A 26,090-nucleotide genomic window follows, 5' to 3' on the forward strand; every position below is an offset into this window, starting at 1 on the left:
TTAATGTTTCTTATAGCGATTTTTCGGTGTCTCCCCGCAACCGGTCACATCACAGTTGAGAGCTCCAGACTTTCTGCCTAGGCCGATGCTGCTGAGAAGATCGGGAAGCTCATGGGTGATAGCTCTCTCGATCTTTTCAATAAGGCAGCCACCCATGTAGGAGCACTGTTGGGACAGAAGCTTGAAGCTTGTGATTGAGTTTACGCCAAAGAAATCCTTGTATGCCTCTCTGTTGGGGAGATCAAACTTGCTGACGTTGGTCTTAGCTAAGATAGACTTGAAGATGAAGAATTTGTCAGGGTCATCTACAATGTCCTTAAACACCAGCTCTCCATCACTGAAGAAAGTCATTTTTTCCTTGTAAGTCTGAAGGTACCGGTCCACCAGAAGGGCATGGATTCGCACCCTGATAGCATGCTGACGGATAAAGGCAATCTTGTTCTCCAGACGGTTCTCGATGACCTGGTTAAGATCCTCCAGAAGAGAGATCTCCTCTTTCAGGAAGAGATCCCGATGTGTTTCAGGATGGTAGTCGTCTGGCCAGAAGGAGCTGACGTAGACCCTTGGGGGCTCGGTCACATTGATCAAAGGAGCTAAGCTCCAGAAGAGGGCTCCATAAACCCTCATCAGTTCTTGGGTGGCCAAACTATCAGCCTTATTCAGAATGATACGGATTTGGGACTCTCTTCCCTTCAGCTGCCGGAAAAGCATCTCCAGCTCCAGGCCCACATCCAGCTTGGTTGGGTCGAACACCACAAAGATCAGGTCGGCTCTGTCAATGAACCACTGGCAGACATCGTTAAATGGATACCCTGTAATAAAAAAAAGATTGAAATATAGATACAGTTTTTGTAAATAATTGTATGCTTTGATTCACAAACCCAAACTTTAGCCAAAACATAGATTCTGGGAGCTGGTGGGCTTGTTGAAGATGTGATGAAATGAGTCCCCTCCATTGATTAACACATTATTATTGGCAGGACCCTTACCTCTCTCCTGCTGTTTGCGGTTTTCAATGATTCCAGGGGTGTCCACAAAGGAAACTCTCTCCAGCAGTTTATGGGGGATTTCAATACCAATTAACTTTTCAAGGAAGTTCTGTCCAAATTTCTCCAATGGAGAGAAGGAGCGGGCACTATCAGCAGCCATCACAATGCCCTCAATAGTCTTCAGCTTCGAACCATGCATCAGGACTGTGAATTCAGATGTGGTGGGCTCAGCACCTGCCAGAAAAATGACAGGACTTGTTAGTAGTAGTCAGACACTCATATATAAGACAGGTTTTTGGCAAAGTCAAAATTAGCATTAGGATTAGCCATGACGTCACACAAGACTACGTCACATCCCAGCATGGCTGAATTGGTGGTGACTCTCCCTGGCACTTCAAGGCCAGTGGCCCTCAATCGGCGTACGTGTAGCTGCCAGCTGGATACATGTCGCACTTACATTTTTATACTCTTGCCGTGTGAGGCCACACATGGTCTGGAACGGCGGTATGGGTAAGTATGTGGACCTTTTAGCTACGGTCCCACCAGGCATTTGCTTGATGTGTCAGTATTCAGTCTTGGAAACCATCCCTAATCATGCAGCAGCTCATCTGTTCATCCTACAGGACACCTACTATGGGAGCACCATTATTAATCGGTAACATGGCATTCTTACCAGTGTACAGCTGATAGGGGGTCTCATCCAGCCCCAAGAGGTAGTTGATCATGGTGGACTTGCCGACACTCCACGGTCCCAAGAACAGCACCATCGGCTTAGATGTGATTTCACCGTCTAGCAATGAGAACGTGAGGAGAGAAATGTGTTGATGTGAATTGTTTCCTGTTATTTTTTACATTGAGAATCCAACAATAGCTAGTCCTGTTCTGAAAGCATTTTTGAAGTATTCTGCCCATCAGCAATTTACTAAAGTACCACTACTTTTTTAAAGAGCCTCCAGAGTCTCCATGTTTAAATAAGGCCCTTGACTTTGGAAAGTGATAATGGCCGTGTCCTATTGCAGACTTTTAAGGACAGGACAAAAGCAGCAAAACATTCACAAAATCTTAAGAAAATTTAGCCTTTTTGGCATGTTATAAGCAATGTAATTTCGGGTTAAAAAAAGTTATGTGGCTATTTTTTGCCCCCCCAACCAACACACACTCTGTCTTAAAAGCATGTATTCTGCTATAAAAATGATTGATAGTATACGAATTATCTTGGCCGCATTTACATGTCCGTTGCCCAAAGATAATCTTCTAAACCCAAATTTATATAACAAAATAAAAGGGATTGTAGAAGGGGCATATGCTGTAAGAGGGCCCAGCATGCTGAGAATCGGGAGTATGTGTCCTAAAGCGGGGTAGGACATGGTGAACAATTGGCAGGGTCCCTAATTCCTATAAAGAAGTGCAGTAGGCTTATGCCAGCTTTATGTCAAAAGAACCCGTCACTGCAAAGCTGAGCAGGGAAGGTAAGTCAGTTGGGAACGGCCACCAAAGCCATGCCAGGGGCAAAAGGGTGAGGGCTGCTAGGCCAGACACACAAGCTGAGAAGGCCAGGCAGGGTACGGGCATCATAGGCGATTCTACCCACCTGTGGCCGAGTCAGCAAGGGTACGTCCTTGGTAAGCTGTTAGCGAACGGGAGGGAAATTACACGTCAACATATCATCAGAAGAATATGGGGAATAACCCCTTATGGCAAAGGCTGCTAAACTTACACTTCTTGAGCTAACGGTGGACTAAAATCAAAAGATAATGGACCTTCTAGCAGAGGGAGTAAGACCACCAAGCCAGCAGGAGGGTAAAGATCCAGTATTATCTAAATATCCATGCTACCTATACTATATAATGGCTTTTTAATGGCCATTTATATTACTTAGTTTGTATGTATGTGTTAATCACGCCATACAGCGCTGTGGAATGCGTTATAAATGTTAATAATACTTTAGGTTCCAAGGCTTTATGGACGGATGCTGTCCTCCTTCTAAACTAGGTTCTGTTAAATAATCAAGTGTCGTAGTCAGTCTGTTTGGGCAAATCTGGTGCAAAGTGGTAAAAGTGGTACATTCAGTTATTTCATATGGACCCTTTGGACCAGAATTAACCATTACCCATTACCCATGGTCTCTTTAGGTAGTAATATAGAATATTTAGGGAAAAAAGTAGTGGTACTTTTTTGCTCCATTGAAAGTCATCACATATTTTGCCTTAAATGGATAGATTAACACAATTTGAAGGAAGTTCGTGATTCTCTACATTCCTTTATGAGATGGTTTAGAACAGCTGGGTTGTTTAATCTAACAGTATTTTGAGAAACAGGAGGACATTGTGTACCCTGAAGATGTATACCTAAGACATATCTCAGAGGGGGGCTTTTGCTAATTCACCATATTGGGTCTCAATGGGTTAAATCCAACCCATCATCTAAGGTTATAAGACCCAAATCATTCAAGGGTAAAAGGGCCAGATCCTGTTAATCCAATGATGTGTTATAACAAACTCTGTGCGTGTTTCATACATGCTGAGGGTTATAGGTTAAAACTTCATCGGGTCTCTAGCTGAACAATACTACTTCCCTATGGTCAGGAAGCTCAGGTTCATCTGGGTTCCATGCGTTAACACGGGGTTATTTTGGGGAAAATAAGGCTGATCGATATGCCCCAGATTGCAGTGTAGCCGACGGCAAATGTTGCCTATATTCTGAAATGAAGGTTATGACGGCGAATGCCATATTCAGAATGTCTTGGGTTCCTAAACGCCTGCTTTGTTATAGTGTTATAAAAAGCTGCAAAACGCGACGGGGCTTTGCCGAAACATAAAAGTCATCTTGACCTGCTTACCTGTGATTTCATGCTGCCTCAGCTCATTGTACTTGTAGGACAGTTCCAGGGGTTTGATGGATGAATGGTAAATCTTCCTTAGCCTTTGCAAGACCGCTATAAGAGATGTGAAAAAAAAAAAAAACTTGAGTATCTTTGATTAAAGTTCTAGTTCTGTATGATTATCACAGCTGGTGTAACTGATTGTATATTGTATCGGTGTTTTCTATATTGTTGGTGGGACACTTTAATGGTCCTAAACCCAAGACGGAGTCATGAAAAGGTCAAGATACCGGCTATCCCAAATATACTTACTTCTTGATGATGAGTTCCTAAAATATAACACATTATATAATAATTACTTAATTATTTTCATAAATATGATACTTGGTCAAATTATCAACCTGCACACAATCTGCTGTGTTCGTGGTCATTATGAATAAAAAATACATTCTCTATATACCGTATTGGCTGGAATATAGGCCGCACTTTTTTCCCCCACTTTAAGTCTTTAAAGTGGGGGTGCGGCCTATATTCGGGGTCTAGCGCCCGACGCCCGGGACATGCAGTCCTGGGCGCGGGGCAGGCAGCGGGGTTAGGATACAGATCCCCCGCAGCGGTGCAGGGGACCTGCATCCTACTCCCCGATACGCTCAGACAGCCTCCCCTGCCGGCACTTTCCATGGGGGGGGGTGCCGGCACGGGAGGTTGTCTAAGCGCATCGTGCGGTTGTCTAACCGCACGATGCGTTTTACCTCTGGCTCTTACCGGAGCAGACTCCCGGGTGTCTTGCGGGGCTGGCGGGGGACATCTACGCAATACGCACATCAGGCACCGGAAGTTGTATACGCGTATTGCGTAGATGTCCCCCGCCGGCCTCGCAAGATACCCGGGAGTCTTCTCCGGTAAGTCGGGGGGCAGAGGAGGACAGTGGCAGCATATCTCGGGGGGGGAGGAGGACAGTGGCAGCATATCTCGGGGGGGGGGGACGACGACAGTGGTAGCATATCTCGGGGGGGGGGGACAGTGGTACCATATCTCGGGGGGGGGGACAGTGGTAGCATATCTCGTGGAGGGAGGACAGAGTGGCAGCATATCTCGGGGGGGGGGACAGTGGCAGCATATCTCGGGGAGGGAGGACAGAGTGGCAGCATGTTTTTTTGGTGCTTTTTTAAAGAAAAAAACTTTTTCTTTAAAAAAAAGCACCAAACTTTTAGGGTGCGGCCTATATACGGGGGCGGCCTATATCCGAGCCAATACGGTATTTAGTATTAGCGTTATTGTGGAATTGCCCTAAATCTATATTTCCTAGAGCTTGATTATAGAAAGACCTCCATGATGCGGGGTAAAGCAGCACAAGGAATATTTTATTTCGTGAAGATCATTCGGAGAGTTAGCGGAATGTTCGTAAATAACATGACGCACGTCTTGTAGATGCTTTGTATGGTTCTCTGAATTGGGTGCCTGTATTTCTAGCTCGCTGCACGGAAAATTAAAGTGGCCCTGATAGTTTCAGCCAAACATTGCATCATTCAACAGAGTTCACGTGCGTTACATTACACTTTGGAATGCACTGCCTTTGGAGATGGCGACCCTTAGATATACGGAAGCGAGAAAGAATATACACATTTTAATTTAGAAGGGGTTTATGGCTGTGTTATTCTCACAGCCCATGGGGTCAAAAAGAAGTTTTTATGGTTGTTTTCATATTGATGAATGCAATTATGGATATGATGAAAAAAATGAACTCAAAGGATGTTTGTTTTTATTTCAGCCCTGTTATTTAAATAGGAAACTGTGTTATGGTGTGAAATAAAGTATTGTGACCTTTACCCAGTTTTGCAAAGTATGTATGTGTATATATATATATATATATTTTATTTTATTTTTTATTTTTTTTATTATTTTTTTTTTTTCTAAAATGTTTTTATTTATTTTTTATTTATATATATATATATATATATATTATTATTTTTTTTAATACAGTTGGTTTAACATTTTGTATTGACACAGAAAGTACGTGACAGAAATTAAACGCTTTAAACTCTTCATTGAATGAGTAACATTAAGGCTTTGTGTATAAGAAGCCTTTCTGGTTCAAAGTCCCATATCTGAAGCAATCAACACGGACCTTCCATAATTTTCCATGTGATTGCTTCACATTAGAACGCTGCCCGGGAATTACTTGTTTAAATCCTATAATTTGGGGTGGATCAGTGAGCTACAGTGCAAGGTGCCTTTGTTACATTGTATTACCTGAGTAATCATCCTTTGGCTTCTCATCTGTAAGTTTCAGAGTGTTGTCTATGTGGTTCCGATCCCTCTTTGCGATCTCCTCTAAATCGTCAACATCTTCTGTAAAAGTGGAAGACAAAACATAATTAAAGCCTTCGATGTATCCTGCCTGCCACCCCAAACCCATGAAATCCCAGCTCTGTAAATCTTATCTTCCCGCTACTTATTGGGAAGAACGTCTGCCTTATTGCATTCAACTCATTAGTTGTTGATAATCCTTAATAAACGAGCAGGCAGACCGTTAGCGGCTAAAGTCTCTGGTCTTCTGATGGTGATATGAGATAGGGGTTATCTTTAAAGCCATTGTATCGTGTTACATCACAACATGTATTCTCGCAAATTACATATTGGACAACGGAAGCAAATACTTGAGCTCTTAATATGTAAAAGGAATGAATTTTTTAGGACAACACCTTAACAAGATATGCATTTAGAAATGGCGAATTAGGCATACATAAAAAAAATATATAAAAGACTATTTTGGGGAATCTTTCACACATCCACTGCAAACCTTTTCTCACACCATTGGTACCAGAGGTAGAAGATATTCCACCGCATGACGCTTCCTAGGGTCTCGGGACTCCCAGTACCTTGAGCCGTGGTCTCACTGTCTCTTTTGAGACACGCAGACACTCTGAATCTGTGACATTATGGTGCACATCCCATTGTAACCCCCAGAATGACAGACTATGTTATGAGGCCACATTATCTCTCTCTCTTTGACACTCTAATTAATCCTTATTCACCATTATATCTGGACACGGATTTATGTTGACTTTATACCTTTTAGCTGTTGTCGTCGTTTAACTGTTTTCCTCTGTGCTGGTTTTAAAGGTATGACTGCTAATGGGTCCCCATTTCTCTCCTGTTCTACAGAGCTCTGGACTTTTGTAACGACGGCTCCCTTTCCTTCTGAAGATTCTTCCACTTTCAAATTATCTTCTGCAGCTGTTGGAGGAATTTCCCCTGTGTCCTTTTTTTCTTCTGTAGATTTCACTTCAGGTTCATCTATCTCTTCTTCTAAAATGTTTTCGTTTCCGACATTATCTTGAGACGCTTCCTCCTTGTCATATGTTTCCTGCCTTACTGAATCCAGCATATTTGTCACTTCAGCTGAAGATGGAGAAATATGCTGCTCAACGTCTCCTCCTGTACCATCATCTAACGATTCTTCTACGGCAGCTGATAATGGAATTTCTTCTATAAGTTCATCTTTTGTGGATTCTACTTCAGTTTCATCTGCCTCATCCTTTGAAATGGTTTCCCCTTCGGTTTCGCCTTCTGTTTCTTCTTCTTCACCCTCCTTGTTTTCCTCTACCGCGTCTTCTTCTGATACATCTTGTTCATCATGCATTTCGCTTGACTGGCCTACTGTTGCTAGAGTTTCTTCATCAGAATCTTCAGACTCCATTGAATCATTTTGGCTAACGTTCTCTGGATCAGATTTAAGTTCCCCTGAGTTATCAACAGGTTCATGGCGTTCACTGGTTTCATCAGCATATGGGACCAACTCAAGTATCGTCCCCTGAATATCTTCACCCTCCTCAACCATTTCTGACCTGTCTTTACCAGAGTCGATGTTGGCTGTCTCTTTTTCTAACACATCAGTATTGCTTTCTTCCAGTGGAAGATCAGAAATGTTATCCCCCTCATAACTTGAGCTCTTATCATCTGTTTCAATGTCGGACTTCTCCGCCATTTCATCTGCCTTATCCTCTTTTGGTGCATCCAACTCTGATTCATTTCCACTGCCAAAAATATTTTGTTCCTCTTCCAAAACAGTTCCTTCTATGGCCTTTTTAGTTGTCTCTGGTCCAGAGTTGCTCTCCTCTTCACCATGAATCTGGTCTTCATTTTGGTCATGGTCTACCTCCACGTCAAGGGCTTTATCAGTAATGTCTTCTCCATCTTTCACAGTTTCACCAGAATCTTCGACATCTTCCTTTGTAATGTCAAGATCCTCCGTCGGGGGATCTTGACCAGATTTTTCTTCATCTTCTTTACTTTCATCTTTCGCAACCTCATCTGTTTCAGGACTAACGTTTGTCGCATGTTCGCAAGGAGGTACGACCCTAGTGGTATTGTGCTTGTCTTCCCTTTCATTTAATGGGTTGGCACCTTCGATTTTTTCCTCTTCCCTGGCCTCGGAAATACAGCCTTGTGGTTGGAAGTCTTGTGTCTCTACGTCGAGGCCCTCTTTGTAGGGCAACAGCAGACTATTTTGTATCGGAATTTGCTCTGCATACATTGACTTCTCATCCAAGACAGGATCCACGGCAGCTGACTGCCCATCGGAAAAGCTTCCAGCATCTTCAGTGCCATCCGGGGAAGCGACTTGAAGTTCTAAACAGTTAGAAGACGATCAGTCAGTGTAATCCAAGCTCTGAGCTCAGGAGAGAAGAGCCAAAAACACAACGTGACATTGTCTGTTAGTCCAGCCTCCTTTTTAGTATCTATATCATGCTCCGTATAATCAGTTCCGGGCTTATCGAGAGACACTGGTGGATGTATCCTAATTAAAGTTACCCAACTAAAACAATTCCAACCACTCATATCCAAACCAAGTTTTTTCATAAATAAAACCGAAAAATATTCAATACTACCTTTTAAGTGAAAAAAACAAACAAGAATGGATATACCGTATTTTTCGCTCTATAAGACGCACCTGCTGATAAGACGCACCTAGATTTTAGAGGAGAAAAAAAAGGAAAAAATATTTTGAGCTAAAAAATGGGCTATAAAAAAAGGACATCATCCTCCCGTCATGCCTGCACAGAAAAAAGCTGGTCAGACATGATGGGAAGATACGCTGCCACTGTCCTCCCTCCCCGAGATACGCTGCCACTGTCCTCCCTCCCCGAGATACGCTGCCACTGTCCCCCTCTGCCCCCCCCTCCCCAACTTACCGGAGCAGACTCCCGGGTGTCTTCCGGGGCCGGCGGGGGACATCTACGCAATACAACATCCGGCACCGGAAGTTGTATTGCGTAGACGTCCCCCGCCGACCCCGCAAGACACCCGGGAGTCTGCTCCGGTAAGTCCGCGGGGGGTGCAGAGGTAAAACGCATCCGCACAATGCGCTTAGACAACCTCCCGTGCCGGCACCCCCCCCCGTGGGAAGTGCTGGCAGGGGAGGCTGTCTGAGCGTATCGGGGAGTAGGATGCAGGTCCCCTGCACCGCTGCGGGGGATCTGTATCCTAACCCCGCTGCCTGCCCGGCGCCCGGGACTGCATGTCCCGGGCGTCGGGCGCTAGACCCCGAATATAGGCCGCACCCCCACTTTAAAGTCTTAAAGTGGGGGAAAAAAGTGCGGCCTATATTCGAGCCAATACGGTATATCGTTGCCCCCCCCCCCCCCTGCCTGCATCTTCGCTCCATAAGACGCGGCTGATTTTTCATCCTACTTTGGGAGGAAAAAACTGCGTCTTATGGAGCGAAAAATACGGTATATTTCTATAATATGTTCAAAAACATGCTACAGGCAAAATGTTATTGGGGGTATATATATATATATATATATATATATATACCTGATTCTAGCCAAGCAATGTATAAAAGCAATGTTTTAATCCAGTTTTTATTGTAAAATGTTTAAAATATATATATCTCTCCCTTAAAATTTTCATTCAGGAAAAAACTAGACTTTTGGTGTTTCAAAGGTGGCTTTTTTTAAAATGGTCATTCCATTTGACAATGCCTGGACAAATGAAGGGGGTAGCAGAAGTATTATTAAACACTCATCTACACCAGACAAGCCAGAAGGCCTGTTTTTTTCCTCAGAAATCTCATGGCGCTGCCACAACCACAAGGGATTCTGGGTAGGCGCATGCAAATAAGGTCAACAATAATCAGCTTTTGCCTCTATATCCACTATATGGATCCCTTGAAAGTAATCGCCCGCTGTACAGGACAGCCTTTGTAATGGACAAATTATGAAATAATATTCATATTGCCGCTTTGTAGTCTCAGATTGGCCCTGTACGCATCTTTATATTCGCATTGGGGAATTTAAACAGAAACAATGATAGAATACGGTACCAAAACGTATCACAAAAAAATAAAAAATAATGGCAGACCGGTTAGGCTAAGGGTTTATTTATTAAATGCTTCCCATTATATACCAGTAGTGTCAGGTAACAAAGTGACAAGAGGGGCTCCTGAAGCCTTTACAAGGTCTGCTGCATGCTGCGGTTTAACACTTTCATTGCCGGTACCCGTTATAAACCAGATCGGCGGTGCCATTAGAAGGTATTACGAGAAACAGCAGTTAGTGATTTTAAAGCCCAAATGAATGCCAGCATGTTAGTGAATAACCAAATCCCATATGACAAACCCCCCCTTACTATGCTAGCTTTTATATGATCGATTAAAGGGGGTCTATATATTCTCCCTTGGTATTTATCTCCTTCTACCGGTATTGAGCAGGAATAATGGGTTCCATTCTGCAATCAAAATATTTCACTGCAGATCACGCTCATGGACTTTATCGCGTGCGCTCCTTTATCACGCTGTTCTTATTAACCCCAGACTTGGCTTCTACGACTCATTAGGCAGTAGAATGGAGGGCGATAAACATTTCATGCATAAAGCTGTCACTTTGGAGGCAAACCGGTGCACTGTATGTCTTACGGTGAAGTATCTGCCCTTTAGAAATGTAAAAATACACTTCAAACATGCTAACTTGTCTTTGGCATGTCCCGGATTCAACGTGTGACACGCATGCAGCGTCTGGAGACTTCAGGAATATCCCCCGGGGAGGGCAGTAATCTGCGGAGCTATTTTAGCCGTGATCCCGACCTAACATCCCCGTCCTGGTTGATAATTTGGAATTATGCGGCTGCTCTCTGGTCGCTGATAATTCATTAGATTCATTCGTTTTTTTTTCAACCCATAGAAGAGATACCTTCGTTTAATGAAAAGCCCATGATGGGAATTGTAGTCTGTCGTATTATTCAGTGCTGTTCAATGGAAACTAGCTTTACATGATGTAAAAAAGCCGTATTACACGCATGTGATACACATAAGGCTATTTCGTCAGATACAGTTATTGTAAATCACTCGCTGTTGGACAAATTAGATCCAGAAGACTCAAAAGCAAATCTCCCTGCCCACGGCAGCAGAAGAAAACTTTAATTCTCCTGGAAAAGCCCCTTCTCTGTAAACAGCAGACACTGCTATTATGTTACAAAAGTGTCCTCCCCGAATGTATTAAAAAAATAAAATAAATATATATATATATATATATATATATATATACACACACACTATCATTCAAAAGGGCCATTGGAACACAGGAGTGATGGGAGTGATAAAGGGCCATTGGAACCTGGGAGTGATAAAGGCCTCTGTACGCCTATGAAGAGATTTCAGCTACAATAGTCATTTCCAACATTAACCCCGTCTGCGCTGGATCTCTGATCCATTTCATGTTTTTTTAATGGAAACAAACAAATTTAGTTGTTACAAATGGGTCCTCACCAAATGCACCAGTTGCGGTGTAGGGCAAAGGGATTTAAAAATAACCCGCACGGATATAGACGGAAACAGGTGGACGTTCGTGAATGAATGAGCGCCATGCATGCACCTTGTGGCGCAGGTACTGAGAAGAATACAAAGAGGTGCATTGTGTGCTTTACGGCTTTGGTTGTAAGGAGGTTAACGTGTCTTCAGCTCCAAAAGCTGCCCCCCCCCCCCAATAAAGTGACAATCCACAGCAGGTGTTTGTCACACGGACAGGAAAATAGCCTGATCCGAGACGTGTGGACAGACTCGCCGTGCCATGTGCTGCCAACAGCTGCCAAGGGGTTAATACAATTATTTAAAGAAAAATTACTCCAAAAACATTCAGCGCATGCATAGACTGCCCTACGATGCAATCTGGCAATTCCAAGAACTAATTAAAAGGGGCTGCATAAGGGGTTAAATATAAGCAGTTATTCTGGTTGAAAATCAGAATAATCACAGTATCAAGCAATGCAATGTTTCTTGCTGATTTGATTGATATATTGGTTGCTATGGTGATAAGGCCACTTTTCAGATTTTGATCCAACTTTTTTACTATTTCGGTATCAGACAGAACGTATAGCACGGGACATCGTCCTGACGGACAAAGTGACATAATTTGGGTAAACCAAATACAAGAAAATATACCGTTGTACAGCGCTGAGGAATAGGATGGCACTATAGAAAATATATATATATTTATAATATATATATATTATTATTATGAAACGACAAATACTGAAACATATTTAAAACAGCGCGCTCTGATCCATACTGCTGACGGGTCGAGCGGTCTCATTATGGGACTGCTTTTTATAACCGGTCTCGGAAAGACGATACGCATGAGACACAAAGTATTGTGTCACTGTGACATTCAGTGGCATAGCCCAGAGGAACGTTGGGTAAGACATGTCTCTGAGGTCAGCGCTGATGCAGCACAAGTTACGTATCACACAGAGCTGCGCGACCCATTCTCATTCCTTGTAGGACATCCCAACTTCAAATGAAATGGGGCAGTTAAAGTCTAGTTGCCACTCACATGACTAGACCTCCCTGAGGTCCATCTTACCTGGTCCTAGGAGAAGACATGAGCTCACAATGCCATAAAGTGGTAAAATCCGCAACATTCTAGGATGGTATTATTATTTATCGATGTATATAGCGCCATCATACTCAGCAGAGCTGTACAGTAGGAAAGGAAAATAGACAGGTCCTAAGCCTGGAGGAAATCCTGATTGTCACCCAAGATTCAGTCCTCCTGAAATGTGAATTTCCTGCCTTTTTTTTAAATGACCCAGAGAACAAAGTGAAAGCCTCGTCGGGATAAGACGTTAATTAGTCCTCTTGAGTGAAAGATCCGACTTTAAGACGATCAAAAAAAATTGCATGGGAAAGTTTGAAGATTATTAAGTTTGAGCGGTCCGCAGTGTTTGTGACATCACAAAGCAGCACCATATGCAAATCAATACAATGCAATGGTTCTGCCTGTCTAATTAGGTCAAAGAACATAAAAGAATGCTGTAAATTCAGTATATTTTATAGGCTCCTGGCAGCCAAATACTTAGAGAACCCGTGTAGTTTTGCACACTTTCTCTGCGCACTTCGCTGGTAATTAGGGGCTCATAGAGCGGCGTTCAGAAATTCTAGCTTGCGTGTAGAGCCGGGTATTTTGTGTAATGAAGCTCTTCATATTACTTGTTGGACCATATGGAGTCTGTCTGGTTTACAGGATTCCTGAGACTGTACAGGTGAATGAAACTATACTAAGAGATGACCTTTACCATCCGAGAAATGTTCCTTCATCTTAAAATACCTCTCCATCCTGCTCCAAGACAGATAATCTGACCTCTCTGAAACGTCTGTTAGCGTGTGTGTGTGTTCTACCATATGCAAGTTCATGACATTCCAGTAGACAGATGATGTCTTAAATAAGAACGTCATGGTATTAGAGAAAAGAGTTGTGTTTGCATGGAATAGCCTTCCAGCAGAAGGGGAGGTGACAAATACAGTAGATGGACTCTGAAGGGTCTGACCAAAGAAAAACAGAAATAGGCAACAAGAAAGAATAAATGGGCCAACTGGTTCTAGCCTACCAGGAAAAAAGTTATGTAGGCTAAATATATAGGGGACTTGTTTTTATTCCATCATCTAGAAACACGTGAGATGCCTCGTGCAACCCAGGGATACCCGTTTGTATAAGATGTGCCAAGCTGTGGGGATCCCTCGCCACTTCTGGAGGATATGCGGCATATCACATTACATAATAACTGTTATTAAAACACACGCTCATATTCAGATTTCTTCTCCCCCCCACCGCCCAACGGTAATATCATACTGTATGATGTACAGACACTGGGAATCTCTCTGGACTGGAATCCAGAATACCCCTCTAGAAGTTCTATCTCTGATCTTTTTAACTGCGGAGTGGATTGGAAATTATAATTGTGCTGAGTCTTTCTGATGGAGGACCATACTGGACCATTTCTGGATGACCTTCTAGAGAGTATAATGGTTGTTATTGTATGTGTTCTTACATTTTCGGACAGTTGATGATATAGTTTAGCAGATAAATCCTTTACTGTGCTTCGTTTTCCTTTGTACAGCTGGAGGTCTTGCTGATTTTTAGTCCCTGACCGAAAGCACCATCGAGGAACCAACAAGAAGCCCAGCCAGCTTCCAGAACACAAATACTCCCTTCTTAAAAAACAAACATGAAAATAACACAAAAAGTATCTATTTTATAACAATGCAACACCAAAGACCTAACAGCTTTGTTGACCTACATTATGCTATACACATTCACAATTTTGTCTGGAAACACTTAATTGTCATGTGACACCAAAGCAGGCTTGTAAGGTGAGAAGATTCACGTGCCATGATCTTCAAGTCCGTCAGTTTCCAAACAGTATTCATGGTCCGAGGCTTGTGAACCTGGATCTTAGAGCCTGCATGTCATCAGTATGACGAAATCTCGCCTCGCCGCTGCTTTGCCAAAAAAAGCCGGCATGTGACAAGGGCATCTTATAACTCCAAGGTCTCTGGTCTGATTGCCGATGCTGTACTGAGAAGACATGAAGTCAGCTCATTCAGCTCCGGGACGCTCATAAATGTGGTTTTAATTTCCTGTATGTTAAGCCGCCACATGAAGATACACTTGCGTGTTAGTCTACAACCTGTGGGACTCCTTACCACGAGTCAAACTCCCAACTCGAAAAGGATTATGAGACTTTTTGTCCAACCCCAAATTTTTAGCTAAATTTAGCCATGGAAAGTATGGCTCATTGTGTTTACAGAATTTCCGCCAATGGTGCCCAAGGGTCCCTTTTTCGTAAAGCCTTTAAAAAGACAGTCAGACACTTGTCAAAACAGAAGCAGGTGTTTACCGTAGGAATGTGATCATGAAATGGCCATCTTAACGTGTTACAAGCTTGCAAAACGGAAAGAAAAACCTTGCCCCTTGGCTCAGGTGTCACTTATATGCCATGGGCTTTACTCATTAAAATGCCAACAACTGGTAGCTCCATGTATTGGATTTGAGTCTTAAGCACGGGAGGAACATCCTGTCTATAAACATTCTGAGCGAGAGTTCCAAATGGTTATGGGATGTGTTACTCAAGCCGTGTGCAAACAGAATTGTATTCACTTAACCAGGCATTTCGACCCATCATCTACACTATTCGATATGAAGGGCTATTCACTTAGCTAGTAACAGGCATGGATCAACATCTTCTGGCAGGAGAAGCTCGCTGGGGTTGTCCTTGTGAACTTGGTTATAAACTCACGGGTTTAGTAAATATACTCAAATAGTTAATGCGTGGGAATGGGCAGAAGTCACGACAAGTCAAACTTCAATGACCAGTTACAGTGGACAGTGCCAAGCATGGAGCAATCATCGGGAAATATTCCATTGGATCGGATGCCTTCATTTTGCGAGTTGGCCAAGTGAAATATCTAAAAGCCATCGGGATGACGGATCGCGAGGAGTTCTATTGTCTACAAGTTTCTTTGGTGATATGTGGACGGAGATGTTAGGGACCACACAAAGGTCCAGCATCCCCAGAATAATCCAAGGGCTGGATCCTGCTGCACAGAATGAAATAGAACCTTAAAAGGATACAGCGAGCGTCCACAACTGTGCTGTGTGACAGTGCGAGAAGACAGCAGCTGTGGGCAAGAGTGACAGTGGGGGGGGGGGCAAAATGAAGCTGACCATGCAGGGACAGAGAGCCATAGAGTGGCTGAGGAGGGGGGGTCATAGGGATATGCTAGTTCATAGCAATTTGGTATCTCGTTACAGTAGTTTCCATACTTAGCAAGCTGACTAGAATCATTAGCAATTCATCCTCGGCTCGGGGGGGGGGAGAGGGGAACATCCTAAATTTACCCAAGGACGAGCAAGGGTATAGCCAAGCCAGATCCAAAAGGGAGCTGGTGGGGTGGGGTGGGGAGTGGGCTTTCCCTCACCTTTGTCTACAAGGAGACTGTAACTGTAAGGTTTGGGGTAGCAAAAAAAGAATAAGGAGGGGTGCAGATGTAGTAACTTTGTAATGTGAGAAGGTTAAGGCCTTGTTGATAAAGAGATAAAGGAATCGGCTCTAAAATATTAGATGTTCCAGTCTTAGGAGACATCTACTACCCTTTTGCTGGTGTCTTTGTTCAAGGGCGATACCTTTTATTGGGCCAGTTGGTCTCGCCAGATTAATTCCATTTTTCATCCAAAGACGAATAAACGGTATTAACTTTTACTAAAGACTCTATCTCCTCTCGGGCCAATATGGCTGTCTCTGTTTCCCTTACTGAGTCTTTAAAGAGCAGGACCACCTGACAACGCAGCTCCCTTCTGGTTAACGGGAGAGACCCTCTTATTTTAGATTCTCTGTAAGGCCCATTAAAATGCCACCGCGTCAGTGATTGATTTGTGGACAGACGCTGTCTAGTAAATTAACTTTAACGAGTCTCCATTTCCCATTCCACAGCAAACTCCAACGTGGCACCGCGGCTTTAACCTCGCTCAACTCGAAATACAGACAAGTAATCAGGTACTTAATAGCTTGTTTGAACCGTAAACACCATCCTAGCCAACACTAGAGGTGAGAACAGGTATCTAATTCTCACATGTTTTATGCACACAAATTCACACTTTATTAACACTTTCAGTGCCTTGAATAACACGGATACTAGTGCCGTCTATCCACTAAAGTTTAATAAGATGATAATTGTTGGCTATGAATGCAAGTATTGTGAGCTCCTGTAGCCACTGGCGGGAACCAGGAATTAAAGTCCTCTCCTGAGTCCACTACGAAGTCTAGAGAGATCTGCGGGTTTCAGGTGATAAGCTGTGGTCCAATTGGTGTCCATGGGGGACGTACCCACCGATAAATAAAATCCCAAGGCAAGAAGTCCTGGTATACTGACAGACACGACTTTATTACCCAGAACACTGCAATGAGCGATGTGATAGGCCTGCATTTTAAGGTATGATTAGGGGAACCGTGATCAGAAAATATATTCAGAACCCCTAATATTTAATGTATATGATGGGTGAGTGTCCTCAAAACCCTGTCTATACATTTGAGATGTTTTGCGGCCGTCCAGCTCCTTGGCTTGCAGGAGATGCATTTTACTGAATGTGTCTCCTGCGCAAGTGCGATAAATTCACTGGTTTGCGCAACATTTCCAGGGGGTCTAACAGGCTGTAAAATAGCCAGACTCCGGGCATATTGTACGTGCAGTAACGATTACAAACCAATTTCCACATCACATCTTGGCTTGTATCTACTAAATCGTAACTGAGGAAGTCATTTGTAAAAACACAAGATAAGTCAGCATACAAAGTAACACCAACATCTTCAGGAAGCACATTAGGAGGAAGGAAACACTTTCAGCTCCGTATTCCCTCATTGAGGAAAATTGCTGTATTTATTTATGGGAAGGGTGAGAATGAATGGACGCCGCCAGGGGCTGGGTACGGCAGCCGAATTATACGAAAATCTGAACTGATGCGACCCCAATCTCCGTATCTTCACGCCTTGAAGGCCCCGTGTATCTCATTGCGGTTATATTCACCTTATAATTACTGGCAAGCAAAGTCCATAGATTTCTGCTAAGGGACAAATTGTACATCCTACTCAAGACAGGCTGGCCTGCAGCAAGTATAATTCAATGGCGTCCATTATTTATTGATCAAACTGATGACCCTCTCTGCAGCAGGCCCCCTGAGATATGGACTTCCAGCGGGTAGTCAGCTACAACTCCCATAAATGTCTGCTAGCCAAGTTCCTGGCATGGATTTTACAGCTGACTAGCGATTTTCAGCATCCAAAATATGGTGAATTTGGGAAAAATCAATAGGTCTACAAAAGTCGTACCAAAGAGTGATCAGAATATGATGATATCTTCCTACATCTAAGTGTTCTAAGTTTCCAGCGCTGACGTGGTGACCCATTAACTGGCTCTCAAGTATTTACCCAACAAGATTTCTGGATCTCGTTACACGAGGACGGTTAGATTAACCGGTCTCTCCAGTGATACTGATCCACTTGTGTTTACACGAGGAACACCGCTTCTCATGTAGAGCATTCTTCAAGATCTACACTTTTGAGGTTAGGTGATCATGATGACAAACTCTGCTTTAGAAATACTTGGGCCAAATATACCGATAACTTGTTTTAGATGGTTGATAGTATTCATGTTCAGGGTTCTAAACTAAAAGACAAAATTCCAATCACTAAACATCTTCCAATGACTGGCCTACTCTTCCTAACTCAGGACACCATGTCTGCTTCGCGCTGCAGTAGTTATTAAAATTAGCCAGTGGGGTCAATATATCCAAAACAGGGCAAACCAAGATTATTAGGACAATTAAATCAACCATATTCTCAACGTCATTCTGCGAATGCTGCTTGTCAGGGCCGGCCGAAGACTTAACGCCGCCTGGGGCGAAGTTTAAAACGCCGCCCCCCCCCGCCGACGCCGGGGGGGGGGGGCGGCATTTTAAACTTCGCCGACGCCATAATCTACGATCCCCCCCCCGGTACTTACCTTTAAACAGTCCTGCGGCGAGTCTCCCTGCTCTGCCACGGTGCCGGCTTGTAATGCTGAGCGCCGGAAATTGACGTCACTTCCGGCGCTCTGCATTACAAGCCGGCACCGGGACCGAACAGGGAGACTCGCCGCAGAGGAGAGAGAGAGAGGGGCGCCGAGCGGGTAAGCGAAAACCACTCGGTGCCCCTCTCTCCTCCGCTTCAAAAAAAAAAAAAAGCGCTTGGGGCGGCAAAGTGCCGCCCCTTCTAAAGTGCCGCCTGGGGCAATTGCCCCAGTCTGCCCCATTATAGGGCCGGCCCTGCTGCTTGTGACGGAGGGCCCTGTTACTTCTGTCTCGCCTGTCTCCTTTCCTCTGTGTCACATGGTATATGAGCTCATAGGGAAATTGAACCTGGAGCAACACTGATTGGCTGATGTGCCTTTCTTTGCCGCAATAGCCTAGTGTGATCTCAATGAGTGTGATCATTAAATTGGCAGGCACTGGAGCGGCTTGGAGATATGGGAGCTTTAGATCAAAGAGAATTCCCTAGGTTGGCCCATAAGGGGAATTCATTAAAAACCACGTCATTCCACAGTACAGATTGTCCATAATCCTTTAACCCTGAGATTTATTTAATAACGCATCATGCAGGGCACATCGTATTATAACACAGATCTGTAGAATGACCCAGTTTTATAAACATTTTATCCCTGGTTTATATGAAAATGATATTTCCTTAAGAATGAATTCATAACTGAATAAAAGAGTTTAAAGTACCAAAGATCAGTAAAAAAATGATCAGTATGGATCTTACAACCGCAAGTAAATCGATACTTATTTTAACCCCAAAAAAGAAGGCGTTTGGCCAAGCCGCGGGTCTAAAGTAAGCTCTACGAAATGTATCTGGAGACGGTTTTTTCTTTAAATACATTGTTTCTAATTTATCACGTTCAAGAGTAGGTGTGTACAGCTACTTAACAACTGTTAATGCCAGTGTGTGTGATTGCGTCAGGTGCCACGGGGCATGATGGATTAGGCAAACGTCACTTGCGAGCCACAAGCTCTAGAAATAGAAGTCGGGCCCTTGTAGGAGAGAGGCCGGGCTCCAGGAGCTGATGAAGGTCTGGGAGCCAGAAGTTCACTGTAACGCAAGACTGGTCTATAACTCAACGACACTTCACAGGCCGACCTATATCTGGGACGAGACCACAAATCAATGTGATGGGTCCTGCATCCGAAATACCGACCCACGTCGGAAAGTATTATTCCAACTTAAGAAGGTTTGCTTGAAATCTTTAAAAGAGAGAGACAGTCTCAAGGAAACCGATCCATGCAACTCAGAATACGAAAATAGCTCTGGATCCGACCCCAAGTGGAGAACTTTACTCCGTCTTAGAGAAAGAGAACATGAATTCCAAAAATTACCCCCCAAAAAGAGTTAGACTTAATCATCCGAGACATTGATTCCCTTAAAGGATACTTGCTGCTCTCTCATATTAAGGAAGCTTCTCTCAATTAATAATAACGATCGATTTCTGGGAGAAAAATATACTTTACATCAGGGGCATTCATCACGCAAAGTTTGGATCGGTCAATATGAATCTCACCCGTAGCAAATCACACAGACTTTATTACATCTATGAAAATATCCTGATTAGCAAGACTAGGGCTACCCAAAAACACATAAACTAACTCCAAAACGGATCTACCCAAAACAATCATACTTTGGGACTGAGTCACCTGCATTCAAGTAGGGATTTCAATTGTAATACCGTACATTCTCACCTAATAAGATGCTCAGAAGTAGCCAAGAATAGAGAAGTCTCAGCTCCAGTCTGTATAAACATGAGAATCTGCCCCATCACCCTGAGATAGGGGTAACTGCAAGAGATCTGGGTGCTTAAAGTACAATTCCTACCCAGTCAAAGCCTTAAAAAATCATTTCTAGTTTAAAAATAGCTTTATAAAAAAAATACAACAATGAAACCTGAATAAGCTTAAAAGGCAAAAACTTTTTAGCCCACTTTTATTTAACCCTTCAGTGCCAGGGGTCCTGTAACACCCTTTTAGCCCCCACTTAGTCCCCCCCCCATCCCTGCACCATCTGTCACTCTACACCCCGGGGACGCCTCGTGTTACAGTCGCTGTCAGCTGTTGTACCCTTGATCTGCGTCTTTCTGAACAGTACAAAAGAAAAGTACTTTTCAATGTTTCTTTGAGGCCGTCCTGAAAAATCCTACATTTGCTAGATGCATGTTTTTTTGTTTTTTTTTTATTTGCATTTTAAACCCATATAAATATCAGAAAATTTGAATATTTAGCATCGGAACAGTTGGCCTTAAGATGAATTTCCTGCAGAATGGACTCCTTATATAAATATTATTATTTTTAATTTATTTATAAAAAAATGTTTTCCCATAAATCCCAATTCTTAGTGTCACATAAGATCTGATATCATCGAGTATGGTGGGGCTAGCAAACCTTACATGAGTATATGTTACTGAATACAACAATTTAAACCACTTTACCAAAAGCCAGAAAGCAAGCATTCATTAATTGCATTTTAGAAAGGTAGAAATAGTTAAAAAAAAAAAATTATATATATATATATTACATATTTATACATACAGTATTTAAATTAGAAAAAAAATAAAAAAAACACATATTTTAATAAAACTTTCAGTCCAAAGGCCTATGTAATTTTTTTTAGATTTTTTTTTGCTGTCACCAAATGTCTATCTCATCAAAAAGAAAGGTCTGCGATGACCCCTTTGATATTGGTATCCTATTGGATGAGGAAAAGCACTCTGTTATTTAACACCATTTTATATCCTTATAATCACGGAATGCTATATCTGCTGCGCAGATTATAGAATATATATAGATATAATGGCAGGGCTTTATATGAAGTCTGTAAAAGTACTTACGGTATACAGAAATTAAAAAATATATTTATTTAGAGTTTTTTTGGGAAGCAATCTATTATCTGATCATTGGCAAAAGCACCAGTCTTTCAAACCGTTATTAATATGTCTTCATTTTTTTTAATGTTTTGGTAAATAACACAGCCTAGGATTTTTTAAGGAAAAAAAGAAAAACATTTTTTTTCTTTATTTTTTATATACTTGGTTCCCCTTTTACCCGCAGACCCTAATTTTTTTTATAAACCCTCAGGGCGAGCGGTATGATTCTGGAAGCCAAGGTAATAAAATGCCAATAACCCCCATATCTGCCCCCTCCATAACAGAAAGAGACATTGAGGATCCCTACCTGCACCCCCGAGCAGGAGAAGGGCAGCTAGGCAGCAGCACAGTAAGCTCGGTCCTCTCATGGTGTCAGCCAGGAAACATGGCATGGTGGTCTCCTCTATTTATACCCAGCAGCCGACACACAGAGCTGACACACACGCTGTCACACGCGTCACGGGCTGTCACACAGGTGCTCGCGACCCATGGACACACACATACACGCACACATCTGATCTTCTCTAACCTCAGGGCACCCACCAGGTGCAAAGTCACAAAGTAACACATTTTTGGGGGTTATTTTGATGACTCTCCCTGGAAGACAGTGGGGCTTATTCACTAAAGAGAGAGCTGGCAGAGGAGTTACGGCTTTAAAAGGACACGCCAGCCATCATGTGCACTTTAATGTTTACATTTTCCTGTTGTCACTTTTTGCAAATGCATGGGGGTTCTGCTAGATCCCCCCACCATATGCATTTCCCCACCGACCCTGTATAATGCATGAATCAATGAGTTAGACTTTGGAAAAATCTCACTGATTAAACCATACATTACACAGGGCCACCAAGCTCTTCCTGTAGCAGAAGCTCATCAGGGTTGGACCTTCATAATGTATAATGAATAAACACCATAAACATATACAATGCCCTGAATATACTGTCTAACTTACATGTGCACATACAGCGCTGTACAATGATGCAACATGCATAGGTAGCCAACATTAGATATACCGCAATGTATAGCGCACACTATCAACCTTATGTACAGCACCGAGCATAAACTGAGGAGGCGGCTCTGGCACTTTTTATGCCCACGCGGACAGGCATATCTGGGCACCGGACACACACTGCAGAGTATTGGGAGTATGGGGTGCCGATGGCCAGTTGGCCAGTTAGGGCCTGGCACCAAGTACACTACCAACAGAACATATAAAGGTTAATGTATAACAATAACTACATTCACAATAAAATAATCCGCGCACAGACAGACTTAGTTTGGACCAAACTGATAAAAGGTGCATGAAAAAAGAAACTGTGAATTTGCCAATGCCGCTGTTTTTTCTGGTTTTTTTGCCGCTGATGTTGCCAAAAAGGACATTATTGTATCTAAGCTGGGCAGCGCCTCATAGCCACGCCTCTAACCACACCCCCTAAAACCAACGCTCATGCGTGAGGTGCAACTTCCTGCTCGGGCTGGCAGTAGAACTCAGTGCATCATGGGAAATGGAAGGAAATTTGCATGAATAGCACCAAATCAGCATAATAGAGCGAGTAATTGTCTCTGTTTCCGTTTTCATGATGTTTTTGGGTTGGGGCTGAAATATTTGAATAAAAGAGCCATAATTGGATAATAAAGACCATAAAGACTATTGGATGTCCAGTTAATTCCTTGTAATGGGGGGTGTGTGGTCTGAGATCTCGGAAGGGCTGACAATGGGGGGGGGGGAATCATTGGGTGGGGGAAGGGAAAGTGCAGATGGGGGGATTGTGCCGGATCCCCCCATACAACAAGGGCGTTAAGACACCATTACATGATAACTGGATCCTTTCTTTGCCTTTTATGTAAATGTATCTTGGACAGGACTGGAAGAATAGTGCATGCTGGGCCTGATGTCTGCCAAATGGGTTTTGGGCTACTTAACCGTTGGGCCACTAGGCTGGACTCTCCCGGTCTCCGGCGCGATTTGGGAATCCCCTTCGCATACAGTAGGTCATTCTTGGCTTTACCACCTTTCCTTCTGCATCAGTGAATCGGGCAGGCGTGTGACATGTATAAATAACCGTGTTAGCCTCTCCGTGCTGACACAATGTTACTGTATATATCCTCGGCCCCTTACTCTCAGCCCAGCTGTCCCCGCTCTCTTTCTGGATACGTGGAATGCTATTACCCCTAGAGAGGGAATTTGGGGGGGGATTAATTCCTATGGCTGCTACTGTAGCCAATTCCATCACAAAGCTGCCTGGCAAAATTAACCCCTGAAATGCCGGGTGAGGCGTCAATTTGGACGACGACGTCGATTCAGGGAATATACATATTTCCCGCAATGAGAGTTCTAGAAGGTTCTATGGTTACAATGCGGACAGAAGAAAAAGGCAAAAACGGCGACTAAAAGCTTACAAAACAAAACGGTAAAGGCTCCATATTATTAGGAAACTGTACATTTTGCCAACATTCCAGCCCTACAAAAAGTTGGGGGGTTTTAGTGCAAGTTGGCAGTAGCTTCTCATTCTCCATTAGTCCCCCCCGCACTGGACAAACGCCTAATACCGGTATTAATGGGAATGGAGTTTAACTAAGCCTATGGAGGCAGGTTTGGAGGATGAAAGCCACCGTGCCGTGGCTTAATAGGCCAGGTGGATCAGAGATCTCGCCATTGTAACCGGCCCTCTTAGACTGCGGAAGCCTATGCTTTAGCCGACAGTCTTCTGTAACATTGACCGCAGGCGTCCCGATCAGAGGATATCCCCTGACCAGCCCAGTGAGCTGTATAGCAGCATAGACATCCACCTCACCACCCTCTGGAGCTGAGCTTCACGCGGTGGCTCTCCAGGTAAGGTGGACGGCCACACATCCCAACACAGGTGTCCCAAGCGGGGACCTAAAAGTTTGTGTGGGGCATCCTGTCGTAAATTTCCAACCTGCTACACACCTCCCTGAGGTAGAGTTCCTGAATGTACCCACATTCTCTGCCCAAAGAGGACCTCAAGCTCAGGGGAGAACATCTAGAGAAAACCTCACCGGAAGGTAAGTCCAGGGAAGGCAGACCCTCAAATATATCACGGAGCAGTTCCATTGGTCCAGGCTTTGGTCTTGGTGGCCCATGGTATTATCATTAAAAATTCTCGCTAACCTGTCAAAAAGGTGCCAGTTCTCGTTACCGCAGAAGATTCGGGTTCATTCAGATGTTTGTTAAAAGCAGCATCGGAAAAGATATTTGCCAAATTGTGTCAAAAACCTCAGCTACACTGTATTCCCTGGAGATATCTACCATACAGTTATTTCAGAGCCGGCTGTCTGCGGTCACCATGGATACAAATTAGTAACGGTTTTCCAAAATGACCCATTCTTCTGCCCCCTGTAGATCCCCAATCCTTTTTGCCATTTGACAGCCTATCACACGCACACATAAACGTCCTATTATTATATATGTATGTATTATGTATGTAATAAACAAGGGATGTCAAATCGCATATAAGGGGTCCTTCAGACAAAGAGGAAAAAGTTGGGAAGGCTGCCCTCTGCTGGCCGTGCGGGGATAAACAATTGGGTAATATGACCAAAAAAACTACTTGTACATACAAGTAATGAAAGTGGTCATATGTGTCATACATAGAATCTGCCGGCGCTTTCCTGTGACTAATCGGTTGCTTAAATCAGCCAATCAGTGATCTGAAAATGAGACCATGGAGGGGACATTGCACTGCAGCTTTAGAGCTTCAGCTTCTCTTACAGTTAAGTACTTTAATATGCATTCTTCAACCAAAGTCGCACGGGGCGCTGGATCTTAAATATAAAACACACCTATCACATTGTAGGGCGATCTTCCAATCTCTTACGCTTTATATATTTTTTATATATTTAAAGAAAAACCTCAGAAATAGTGAAATAAATGAGACAAACACATGATTTCTAAAAAAAACAAGGTACAAACATTTTTATTTTGTTTCTTTACAAAGGAAATTGCCTTGCAGGGTTTTTTTTAGGTCACTTTCTTAACAAAATATAAAATAGCTTTTTTTCTTAATGAACACAAGAGCTGAAATGGGTACAAATAAAAAAAATAAAAAAAAATGTATGAAGCTAAATCCAGACCCACAAAATTAGGAAAAGGACGAGGAAAAAAGGGAGGAGTGCCAAGTGAAGGATCAATACGGGAAAGGATCCAACACGGAGGAGAACTCAAGAACAGTTTACGATTGGCGCGTCCCCGGATAACGCAGTACCGCTCACGGCATTCAATATGGCGGTACGCCGGTGCTATACAACGCAGCATGTCCGCCACTATAACACAGCGCTGGGGGGCTCTCAAGTAACAGAATTTGAATAGTAATAATAAAAATTTAAAAAAAATAACCCAAACACTTGTGGGTGACAGATTACAAAATTATATTGTCCAATAATGTGTAAAATTAATCAGCTATTTAACCTATCCAGAGTACCAGGTCATGTAGACCCCTAAAACCCATGTAAGGGGTCTCAACAACAACTGGAAACC

The 26,090-nt window shown here is 43.2% G+C and overlaps 1 protein-coding gene across 1 annotated transcript; it reads right to left on the minus strand.

Moving 5' to 3' along the window:
• LOC149285853 (uncharacterized) lies at positions 1-25,868 on the minus strand. Its single transcript, XM_089494952.1, has 9 exons — positions 25,790-25,868; positions 6,886-8,445; positions 6,064-6,162; positions 5,382-5,384; positions 3,829-3,924; positions 2,581-2,616; positions 1,663-1,779; positions 990-1,223; positions 1-812 (listed from the first exon to the last, which is right to left on the minus strand). Exons 1-9 carry the CDS (start codon positions 25,866-25,868, stop codon positions 1-3), a joined length of 3,036 nt encoding a protein of 1,011 aa, XP_089351078.1.
• Between the last annotated feature and the right edge of the window lie 222 nt (positions 25,869-26,090).

Source organism: Sceloporus occidentalis, unplaced genomic scaffold, assembly GCF_023333645.1.
Source record: "Sceloporus occidentalis isolate IW3139 unplaced genomic scaffold, rSceOcc1.0.p SCAF_76, whole genome shotgun sequence".
NCBI lineage: Eukaryota > Metazoa > Chordata > Lepidosauria > Squamata > Phrynosomatidae > Sceloporus > Sceloporus occidentalis.